Here is a 10,892-nt window from a genome sequence, read left to right as displayed (position 1 = left end):
GACAATAAATCAAGCATCTCTTTGCTAGGAAATACATACACATGTATGTATAGGTATACATAAATCGATAAATGCTATGCATACTCATTTTGTATTCAAGCAAAAAGGGGGATAATGGCCATAGGACAGATTTGAATCACATAGATAATAGCGACCATCTGTGTTAACACAGTATTAAACTACCAAGGATTCATACCTGTTTAAGTCACTCGCCACACTCCGGCTGTAATCGCAGCATCAATCGGTATACAGCAAATCGAGAATATCCAGATGTGCACGAGTTTTCTACGCCTATAGCTGAAAATTAATCACATTGTATATAATCAAGTCCGATCCGAAAGTGTGCAAACCTTAAAAGTAATCAGGTCGCTGATATCACACTTATCAACATAAGCACAAATGTTGCTAGATGCATACTTGATATTTGTAATTTACGAAGATCAACATAATTTTGCACTCATGCTAAGAACATAATAACTCTTTACAGTTTAAAGTAATTAAAGGTATCATTAGATCAAGAGTTGCAGAGTAAAGTCGCAACTATTTCCTATTGAGATATATGTACATATTTTGGCGGTAATGTAATTTTAGCGGCTTTCGCGCTACATCATGTCCGCGAATACAAGTACCTGCTCAAGCTCGAAAGCTAAAATAATAATAATAATTCGATGTTCTTTATTTACCGCTTTAACACAACCTAGTTCGTAGGTCGTCTCAAAGCGGTTCACAAATTATCATCCGTGGTTATGGGGCCTATGCAACCAGCCAATATCTTTCTCAACTCCCTGAAGAGCATACAGCTGATGCTGCCATTTCGGCGCTCACAGCTACATGTAGCATTCCACAATTCCAGCACTGCCCAACCACGACAGACAGACGAGCACATCCTTTATTTCCTCCAAATAGAGATTACATGTCTTACATAAGTGAACTTTTACAATAATTAGCTCTTTTCAATTATAGAAAACATGGTATATACATGTCATATTGTTATCAACACTGCAGATTATTTACACACTATATTGGTCAGTATAACTGACCTCTCAAAAATTGAGATTTACTTACCACGACAAATGTTAACTTTAGAAAGCATGTGCTCTACACAGCGTGCAAATCCGATGATGCAGTTCTCCCATCCATCATCATCTATTTCCATCACCATTCTCTACTACCTAAGAGAAACAGGTACTGATCGTCTTCTTCCAACATATCAATTTTAACATAATCAACAACCTTTAGCGTATTTACAACATGCTCTAAAAGCTTATCCCAACTGCTGCTATGTTGGCTGTTGATTTACGGCACAGTTTACAAATTACACAATCAGCCCCTGTCCGATATGAGAGCTTTACTAATTCTGCAAGTGTCCATGTCAGTTTTGGATATTTCAAGCTCAATTCCCTCAGAGGGTTGGGGCCCATATACGGATGTATACACTTAAAATGACTTAGTAGCACATTGTACAATCATTCACAACACCATTCATGGCAATAAAACTGTTCTGTAATGTTTTTTCACAAAGAGCTTCCATTATCTTGAACTGCATGAACACATTTAAGAAAGAACGAGTGTATTCCAAGTTTTAACATTGTGTCTGATATATCCTTAATGAAGCATTGCCGTGACGTGACTCGAACCCGCAACCCTTCGTGTATGAGCCCGGTGTCCTATCACTGGACTACAGTGCCTCTGCTAAAATCAGACCACAAAGCACATGGTATCCATACCATACGTGTAGGGTTTCACTCGACAGTTACTGGCAACAGCTCAATGGCATACATACGTGAAGGAAAGACTGTTTTTTTGTTCCAAGGTATTCAGCGGTTGTACCTCACTCGGCATTCAATTCGTTATACACTCAGTTTGCCAATTTTATAGAAAATTAAAACAAATTGCTGAATAAAGGAGTTTAGTTACTGCGATTCCACTAATTTAAAAGTGCGCTAATAAGTCATTCCATCTTCGTTCCGCTGAAATAGGGTGCGCTAAAATAAATACACTAACAGTACCATGTCACCATTATATTACATAGATATCAATTCATCTGTATTCATATATAAATGAATCTACAACCATTAATTAAAAGGTGGTCCATGTTCATTGCAATTGCCATAACTAGTTGCATCAATAAATTTCCTTTTCTTTTCATGTCGTTGGTTTGCTGGTCGATTTGAAGTTTATATATTTATGATTTATTAATTTATTTCCTTTTTCGCGTAACAGCTGGATTTGTATCATAATGAATTCATATGAGTTCATATTATATATAAATATCTTGCAAAGATGATTCGTAGATCCATCACAACCAGAAGAATTTCTTAAATTTCAACAAATTTTATTAAGAAATAAAAATGACTGCACAATATTAAAGTCTTCTCCAAACCAGAAAATACATACAAAGGTATGTATAGATATTCATTGGCAAATGTTTTTACATGATAACTATTTTGAAGAATGAAGGAGATGGATTACAAGAGACTGAGTTAAAACTTCAATTATAATAATAACGACCCCAAGTGTTTCCTGGCATGAAACATATTAAATTGCCAGAAATTCAAACTGCATAAAGACAGTCACCAAACTCTGATAATCATCATAAGCAGTCTATATACAAACCTACGATATCTTATAACACATAAATGCATGTCTGTTTAACTAATTTCATAATTATAATATTCGAGTAAGACTTGCAAGCTAAATCACCTGAGATATCGCTTTGGTTTATATATACTACAATACATTATTATCAGCATAGAACAATCTATGTTGTCTTGACCGCATGCATTGCAAAACTTTTACCTGTGGCCTTTCGAGTGATATAGATTATGCGGAATCCACACGTTTTGTATATTTGTTCTATTTCTTCTTGCGATAGTGAAACAGACATGAATTTGAAATCTCCAACTTCGTAATGGGTGGTGTCAAAGATACCGATGACCACCAAATGACCGCCAACTTTCAACAAAGAAGCAGCATTTTGCACAACCTGACGATAAGCTTCTGTCGTCTGTGCAGCTGATTCAAAACAGAGACACGTTGTTATTACGTCGAACTGATGAGGATGATCTCTCTTGCCTAACGGATGTCCGGATCTGACGTCGATAGGAAGAACTCCGCGAATCTTTGCTTTAATCATTTCCTGTCTGTCTGCTATTGAATGCCTTAAATGAATACATAATTTTAATTATCGTAAGGGTTCAAATAACAATTGAGTAATTAAAAAAAAATGTTTGAAATATTAATATGTTTTGTTTCTAGATGCATAATTGTACTACTATTAGTATGAATTACAATTGTATAAACATTGAATTGTTCGTTCTTTGGCAGGTTTTCGCATGCCTGATTTCCCCTAATGTATTACACAGGTGAAAATCCTTTGAAACGCTAGTCTTAATGCTACGCTAAATTCATACATTTTTGGCTGTTTTCTTTTTACAATTTTAAAATATTATATAACTATATAACTGCAGCCTGCATTTTAATCATATGATGAATGCGTTTCAGTTATACATATAATTGGATGTACCTTGCATTTTCTCTCTTTAAGACGTAATCCGTAAGTTCAGCCTCAGCCATGCTATTACCTTTCCACCAGTCAGTCATTACAGCTCGATTTCGTTGAGATACGTCACTGAGATATATTTCATGCACGTGGGCGCTGGCACTGACCACAGTTCGGATGGTCGGACCCGTTCCAATGTCCAGTAAGGTATGACCTTTTATGACACCTGGTAAAATTCAAAACAATAACAGTGGCAAAGTTTCTAAAAATAGGAATATATGTTACTACCTATTAATCAATATGTCAAGTCACCAAAGTGAAATACAACATTTACGACTATGATCAGAGCTTTCTGCTTTCTATTAGCTACTATTTGATGACATTATCGTATTCATTTTCATGTTATTTTCGTTGATGACCTATTAGTCATACTTGCTGGCGTGTGGACATCATCACGAAACTTCATGTGATGAAGGAAATTATATCACCTCCGGAGCACGGTACCATGTTTTCGTGGTTTCTGTAGAGATGTCAGTATTATTTATATCATAATAATTTTAACATGAAGTTTGACTTAAATGTGAATTCAAATACTGAACACAGCGTCAATATATCAGGACAAGATGCGAAAGCGGAACAAAAAAAGACAAGATGGACCAAAAGTATATCAGAACAAAATAAAAAGACGTGAACATGGTGGTATAAAAAAGTACACGTTTTAGGTAATATCATGATTTCTCTACTAAAATCAGAAAAAATATTTTTTTAACATTCAAACAGCAAGTCAGTTATATCTACTTATTATAGATACTGAAGTATCATAGATCTTAAACAAGTTATGATGAATAAGCATTCAGTGTTGATTTAAACATATGAGACTATGAGAAAATATGGACTAAGTACTTGTTTGTCAAAACGATTTTTCTTGAAAATTGTAGCCAGTCCAAACGCATTGTCATGGTATCTTAGCGTAAACTGGTAGATGGAATGAGATACAAAAAATAATTTTCATACACTACACCCCTGAGCATAAAAGAGTCCTATAATCTTATCTCACAGTTACCTGAATTAAAAAGATCATGCATAGAATCCACATTGAATTGAAATATGCTCCTTTCTTCCTCTTCCTCAGAGGTAGACCAATCGTGGGTTTTCATATAGCACTCCGGGTCAAAGTTGTCATACTCAGTCGTTTCTGTCAGAGACATCATCTTGTATGGCCAATGCAAAGCAATATGACCAATACAGACAGGTTCGTATTATAATGAGAATGGTGCACGGTCATGTGCGTGTATCTTGCATATATAGGTATCTGTCATCAGGCCCAAGTTTCAGAGGCAACGATTGGTTGAACAAAAATAAACTTTTCATATTTTATTACTACTAACGATTTAACCTAGCAAAGCAGGAAAATATATATCCTTGTTTTAATCTTCATTTTCTTATTTAAACCTTTCATACACATTCCATTTTGTGTTTATTAATTCTTTGGAAACCCTATGTCAATCTGATGTCGATTCCCAATAGAGGGTGACCCTTTTTTCCATTCGTTGTAGTGAATGGATGCATAAATTAATTACGGGTGAGGCAAGGATGAAGTAAAATATGATCTCCTTAATTCTAGAGGATCACTTATACTGAAAATATCTATATTTAAACAAGAAAAAACGATTGTCAAAATGAATATCAACCAACTATTTTAGATTACTGTGCCCATCAATTTAGGACATTGTTAGGCCCCTTCTCACACACACGCTAAAACTTGATAGATATCGAAACTTACCTAATAAGACCATTTTTTGTATGCATAAATAAATGGACAAATGTGCCAAAATCAGTCGTGTTTGTTCAATAGTCACCCTTCAAAACGCGCACCAATTTGCCCTAATAGTCCAGGTATTAGAAGGACGACGGACGGAACGGCTAGACACGATGAGTGCTTTTTTATCACATGACGTCTTTTTAAGCACTTGCAAAGACAACAGAAATGATTAGTTGAACACGAAAAATATATTATTCATACTTTTATAAAATGATATACGATTGGAATATATATTACTGCATATCATTGTATATAAAACTGTCATTACAAATTGAGATTATTGTAATTCCTTTCAGGAGGAAACATATGTTACAAGTCACGTGATGAATTTTATTAACTACATACGTGTTGATGAGTTATTTTTTCTATTCACACAGTATTTACAACATAAAATAACTTCTTCCCTTACGATTCAACTATTTAGTCATTGCTTTACTAATCCAGATGATTAATTGTTTGCGTTTATGGGGAACAGTAAAACTGACAAAGTAAACGAGGATGCTTTTATTCAAAACTATGTGAATGGTATATTAAAACGGTTGAATTGAAGGTAATCGCCTCTTCTCTGAGACTGAGTTTGGTCAAAAGACTTTTTTTAGTGAAGGGAAATGGCAGTTTATGTTTAGTCTTTTTATAGATAATGGCATATTTGGTTATTTACAGATATAATGGATGTAACATCATGTTCTGGAAAGAAGTCCTGAAACCTAGGAAAGACTGAAAATTGCTGAGAAAGAGATGGCAGTAGTGTAAATATCGTTATGGTTTAATACTTAAATGTGTGGTGATAAAAGGCCAGTGTTTTACAGAAACGGTAAACCAAGGGAATAGTTTTAACTAGTAATCTCGAAACACTAACGCCGGTCGAGGAGAAAATATTGGGAAAATTCAAACATTTGCCTATGATTTAAACAGTACGCCGGTTTTGTCCAGTTTTTCAGTATATTTGAAACGTATCTCTATCTATCTATATCAGAAAAAAGTATAAAACGTAGGTTTGGGGAAAAACTAATTCATTCAACATAACATGTAAAAGAAACATCAAAATATAGCTCAAGGGTTCAACATGGTCGCTATTTTTCTGTAGTAGCCCTATATGTAGTAGATTTACATATATTCTTAACCATTACACCGACACAACTTTTTATAAGCTCAATCTATATTACAGTATTACCGGCCAACTGTATGGAATGCAAGTTAACCGTTCAACAGTGTATAAATTCAAGCCAATATTTACCAAACATTTGGTTGTTTAGATTACGTGTTCTATACATGAAAAAGAGACTAACATAACGGCGTTATCACACTGGAACAAGATCCTAGATCACAACAGCTGACACAAAAGTACAAAGGAAAGTCTATATTATATAGCTTCAATATACAATATATATCTAATCATAGAATAATACTTGCTCTTCGGTTACTTTCTGTTTTGAAAATTGAAACCGATTCATTATCAGAAATAATATCTTTATTTAAATATTTTTTTAATGCTGCAGGAGAGGGAGAATTAAGAAGATCAGAATTTGCAATGTTAATTGTGCGGAACATTTGAGGGAAAAAACTGTCGAAATAGTTATTAGTTCTACATAACGGTGGGTTGAAGAGCCTAGTTTGTTTGAGAAGGTAGGGGTTATCATTTTGATTACTAATAAAGGGATTTAAAACATTTTGTAAGTATTGAGGTGTCTGCCAATGCATAATTGTGTACATCATTACATGTTTGTGTTTATTTCGTCTTACAGATAGTGTTTCCCAACCTAGTTCATAGTATAGTTTGTTATGTAATACCCCAGAACGAAGACCTGTTATTATCCTAGCTGCTTCTAATTGTACAGATTCAAGAACATCTTTTGCCTGTTGTGTACAATTATCCCAAATAATATCTGCATATTCCAAAATTGGCCTAATAAATCCCATATATATTTTAATTAATGATTTTCTATTGACTTTAGTTTTGATATGGCGAAGAGTATTAAGTCTATTGTAAGCTTTTTTGTATATATTCTGTATGTGCTGTTTCCATGTTGCATCATCTTAAAGTGTAAGTCCTAAGTGTTGATGTGATCATGTGTCTATGATTTGGCTATTTTGGAAAAATAGTGGGATGTGATGGGTGTCTTGTTTTCTAGAAAATATGAGTGATTTTGTTTTACTTGGATTGAATTTAATGTCCCAAGTTGTTGCCCATTCACCTATGTTAGTAAGATCAGTGTTGAGAGATTGTGCGGCCTGTGCTGGGTTATTATCTATAATTACATACAGTACAAGTACTTGACAGTGTTAGCTACACAGGTGTTTGTATTTGCCATTTAAAAATATGTCTCTAATGGAAACGACTGATTATCAAAACTGTTATCACATTTGTCTATGATAAGGGAAAAGGAAGCGAGGAGAACATGACAATTTGTACACACAAGTGATTGCTTCTTTACCATTTGGTAATATGTACATTATGCCAAAAGTTAATTACACTGCAAAAAGATCTACAATAGACAAATGCACTATAGGCAAAAAAAAATTATCATATTATTTAATTTGGTGTTTCATTAACACGGAATGATGTTTTGAGAGATACAAATTATATTGTTAGCTACAGTTACAAGTGTAGATATCGAATCGAATATCTGAGACATGAGAGGTCGGATAAATCAAGGTTACGGTAATTCAGAGGGACTAAGAAATCCACCAGCAGAGTCTGCCATCTTGTATCTTGGAAGAGGAACGTAACAGACACACAAGTGTTGCTTCATGGCTGTAGAACGGTAGTCTGACTGTATGTATAAGCTGATCCTTAATCGTTTCTTGTAAATATTTCATGACACAATGTGATTGGGACATACTTTTCGGAGTACCTTAGATTTAGATATGTATTCGTTTGACCTTTAGCCCCACTGATGAGTCCTATATTCATGAAATAGTCATTGTGTACAGTAAAATTTTACTTCTTTTACTTCCTGTATCAATATATTATGTTTTATGAATGCTTCGTTCTTCATATTTCTTGTTATTATTTTGATAAAGCGGTATATAAGAACCTCAACTTATTATTATTATTATGAGTTAATATCAATTGAAGTTAAAACATTGTTCTTTAATTGCATCCATATTTCAACATAATGGCAATTACAAAATTACACATAAAGTTATAAAAAAAATGTAGGAAGTGTTAAGAAAGTGTAACACGCTACCGGGAAATAATTCAGTTTCGATATGTTGATACAAACATCAATATGAGTTTGAATCAATTGACAAATTAATTTCAATGTTTATGATGCTGTTAAATATTAACACATCACTTTAACAAGCATCTGATTGTTATGGTATTTACAAGTTTGTTCTGTCTTTCACCATTTGTTAAGTTATCAAATAGCAATAGGAACCTAACCATTTTAAATTGACATTAACATATACAAGCAACAAATGTATTTTCTCCGAATATTTTATTTTAAATCCATTTTATTATAAACTGAAAGATTTATCGAACAGGCAAGTCATCTAGTAACCTGAAAGAGAGAAAAAAAAAAAGGCTGTTCGGTTAAAAATCAATACATTCACATGATACGGTTATTAATAAATATTTTAAAAGCGATCTACATGTATCTGATTTTTTTCTTCCTTTTAGATATATCAGACATGTTTACAATAAACGATTTTATTGTCAAAACTTTAAAACATAAATATTTCAACATGTGTTTTTCTAACAGCAAATTGTATTACTTTGTGAATAGGCTGACCCACCAGTCAGTGCATATTGAAACTGATTAACTACATATCGTTAAAATAACAATTATATTGGTACAGTTAACAGTATGATCCTCTCAAATTATTTAAGATATTTATTTTCCGTGTAGATTATTTGATAAATCTTGAAATCAGTTATCAGAATCACTTTCTGTTCGTTTTATATAATGATTTATTAAATGAAAACATACGTCCACCGCCGTTACCGGCGCCATTGCCGTATCCGTTACTAGCGCCATTGCCGTTTCCGTTACTAGCGCCATTGCCGTTTCCGTTACTGGCGCCATTGCCGTATCCGTTTATGGCGCCATTGCCGTATCCGTTACTGGCGCCATTGCCGTATCCGTTGCTGGCGCCATTGCCGTATCCCTTTCCGACGCCATTTCCGTTACCATTTCCGTTTCCGAATCCATTTCCATATCCTGTCAGTAATAGATATTTCATATATACCATTAGCATTTGATTACTGTAAATATATCTTTAATGCTATCATTTATTGTTCATTAGTTATATGTGCCATTCCAAGGATTGTCAAGTCATACCATAAAATGATGATTACGAAAGCTTCAAACTCAGCTTACAAAGCTATTTTAAATATGGAAAGTCAAATTGATAATGCATTATTACAGAATCAATGTAAATAAAGGTATTGATATTTTAATTTGTTTGATGTCTCCTGTTTTATACTATTGTTTAATTTTGCTTTTCTAAATTTTCAAAAAAGTAAAAAGGGTTTTCAATACACTAAAATTTGGAAAATCATATTGATAATTCATTATTACAGAATCAATGTAAATAAAGGTATTACTATCTTAATCTGTTGGAAGTCTACTAGTTTATACTTTAATTTGTTTTTTTATTTCAAAATTAAGCTTTTATTATATTTCATACATAAAATCAAAAAATGATTATTTTGTTAAATGATTCTTACCTGCAGCGCTTACAGCGACCAAGAGGCATGAAGCCAAACACATACATATATAGGTGTTCATTTTTGCGTTCTGAAAGGAATACCTATAAATCGAAAAGTTGAACTGTTAACAAGATGAACATGTTACTTGTGTCTTTTGTTCCGACAATCATTTGAACTAACAAGGTTTAGCTAATCAAATCATCTAATTTCATATACAATCGTTTTGTTAAAGAAAAAGTGTTCCGAAAAAAATAATTTCTATTCCATTTTTCTGCCTACCCTTAGATACTAAGTTTATATACCGAATCCAATTTTATTTAGCTCTCTACAGTTAAACACATCTAAAGAATACCTTATATATTAATTTTCTGTTCGGAAAGCTTCTTGTTAAATCTCAAAAACAAATTGTATAGTGACAATGAAGCAATGTATGAATATAAACCAATGCAAGCAATACTTCTTTAAATGATTATCAAGATATTCCACAATGAACTTAAATGAATTATTTAAATTATGATTACAATATTTTTTTATGATTATAAGGTCTAATGTATAAAAAAATAACATAATCAATTTAATGTGTTCTTAATATAAAACTTACCGGACTTGGCTAGAAGATACTGGTGGAGGACTGGAGAAGTGGTGCAGAGGAAGATAGATTAGGGTCTTTATTTATACAAAATTAAACGGAAGTCTGCACATGCAAGGTCATTGAATTGGTCTTGTTAGATCGTGCGGAACAGTTTTACACCGTAATCACTTGTATTGAACACTTGCTAGAATAAATGATCTATCTTTAAATGTTTAAAGTCAGACTTCGCTTAGTTGTAACTACCTGTACACGTAATCAGGTGTGGGTAGTTAGCATGTTCTAGATGACGCATAGGCCCATTACTTTTATTGGTGTATAG

At 33.3% G+C, this 10,892-nt stretch overlaps 2 protein-coding genes across 2 annotated transcripts; both read right to left on the bottom strand.

Moving 5' to 3' along the window:
- Positions 1-2,362: 2,362 nt before the first annotated feature.
- On the bottom strand, positions 2,363-4,742 carry LOC110462853 (indolethylamine N-methyltransferase-like). Its single transcript, XM_021517081.1, has 3 exons — positions 4,566-4,742; positions 3,527-3,728; positions 2,363-3,161 (listed from the first exon to the last, which is right to left on the bottom strand). The coding sequence occupies exons 1-3, from the start codon at positions 4,711-4,713 to the stop codon at positions 2,762-2,764; spliced, it is 750 nt and encodes a 249-aa protein (XP_021372756.1). The 5' UTR covers positions 4,714-4,742; the 3' UTR covers positions 2,363-2,761.
- A 4,010-nt stretch (positions 4,743-8,752) lies between these two features.
- Positions 8,753-10,612, bottom strand: LOC110462856 (aspartate and glycine-rich protein-like). The gene is made up of 4 exons (XM_021517084.1): positions 10,583-10,612; positions 10,000-10,082; positions 9,260-9,490; positions 8,753-8,830 (listed from the first exon to the last, which is right to left on the bottom strand). The coding sequence occupies exons 2-4, from the start codon at positions 10,058-10,060 to the stop codon at positions 8,823-8,825; spliced, it is 300 nt and encodes a 99-aa protein (XP_021372759.1). The 5' UTR covers positions 10,061-10,082; positions 10,583-10,612; the 3' UTR covers positions 8,753-8,822.
- Positions 10,613-10,892: the final 280 nt, after the last annotated feature.

This window comes from Mizuhopecten yessoensis, unplaced genomic scaffold (assembly GCF_002113885.1).
Source record: "Mizuhopecten yessoensis strain PY_sf001 unplaced genomic scaffold, ASM211388v2 scaffold10839, whole genome shotgun sequence".
NCBI lineage: Eukaryota > Metazoa > Mollusca > Bivalvia > Pectinida > Pectinidae > Mizuhopecten > Mizuhopecten yessoensis.
This window is presented reverse-complemented; position numbering and strand designations above follow the sequence as displayed.

What these genes read in the sequence shown, in the direction of transcription:
- LOC110462856 (XM_021517084.1), bottom strand. Translation starts at nt 10,060, where the DNA reads ATGAACACCTATATATGTATGTGTTTGGCTTCATGCCTCTTGGTCGCT. An exon ending in GGTCGCTGTAAGCGCTGCAG is followed by an intron (nt 9,491 to 9,999) that starts GTAAGAATCATT and finishes TATTACTGACAG; the next exon opens with GATATGGAAATGGATTCGGA.
- LOC110462853 (XM_021517081.1), bottom strand. Translation starts at nt 4,713, where the DNA reads ATGATGTCTCTGACAGAAACGACTGAGTATGACAACTTTGACCCGGAG. An exon ending in GCATGATCTTTTTAATTCAG is followed by an intron (nt 3,729 to 4,565) that starts GTAACTGTGAGA and finishes GAATTTTACCAG; the next exon opens with GTGTCATAAAAGGTCATACC. An exon ending in TTAAAGAGAGAAAATGCAAG is followed by an intron (nt 3,162 to 3,526) that starts GTACATCCAATT and finishes TATTCATTTAAG; the next exon opens with GCATTCAATAGCAGACAGAC.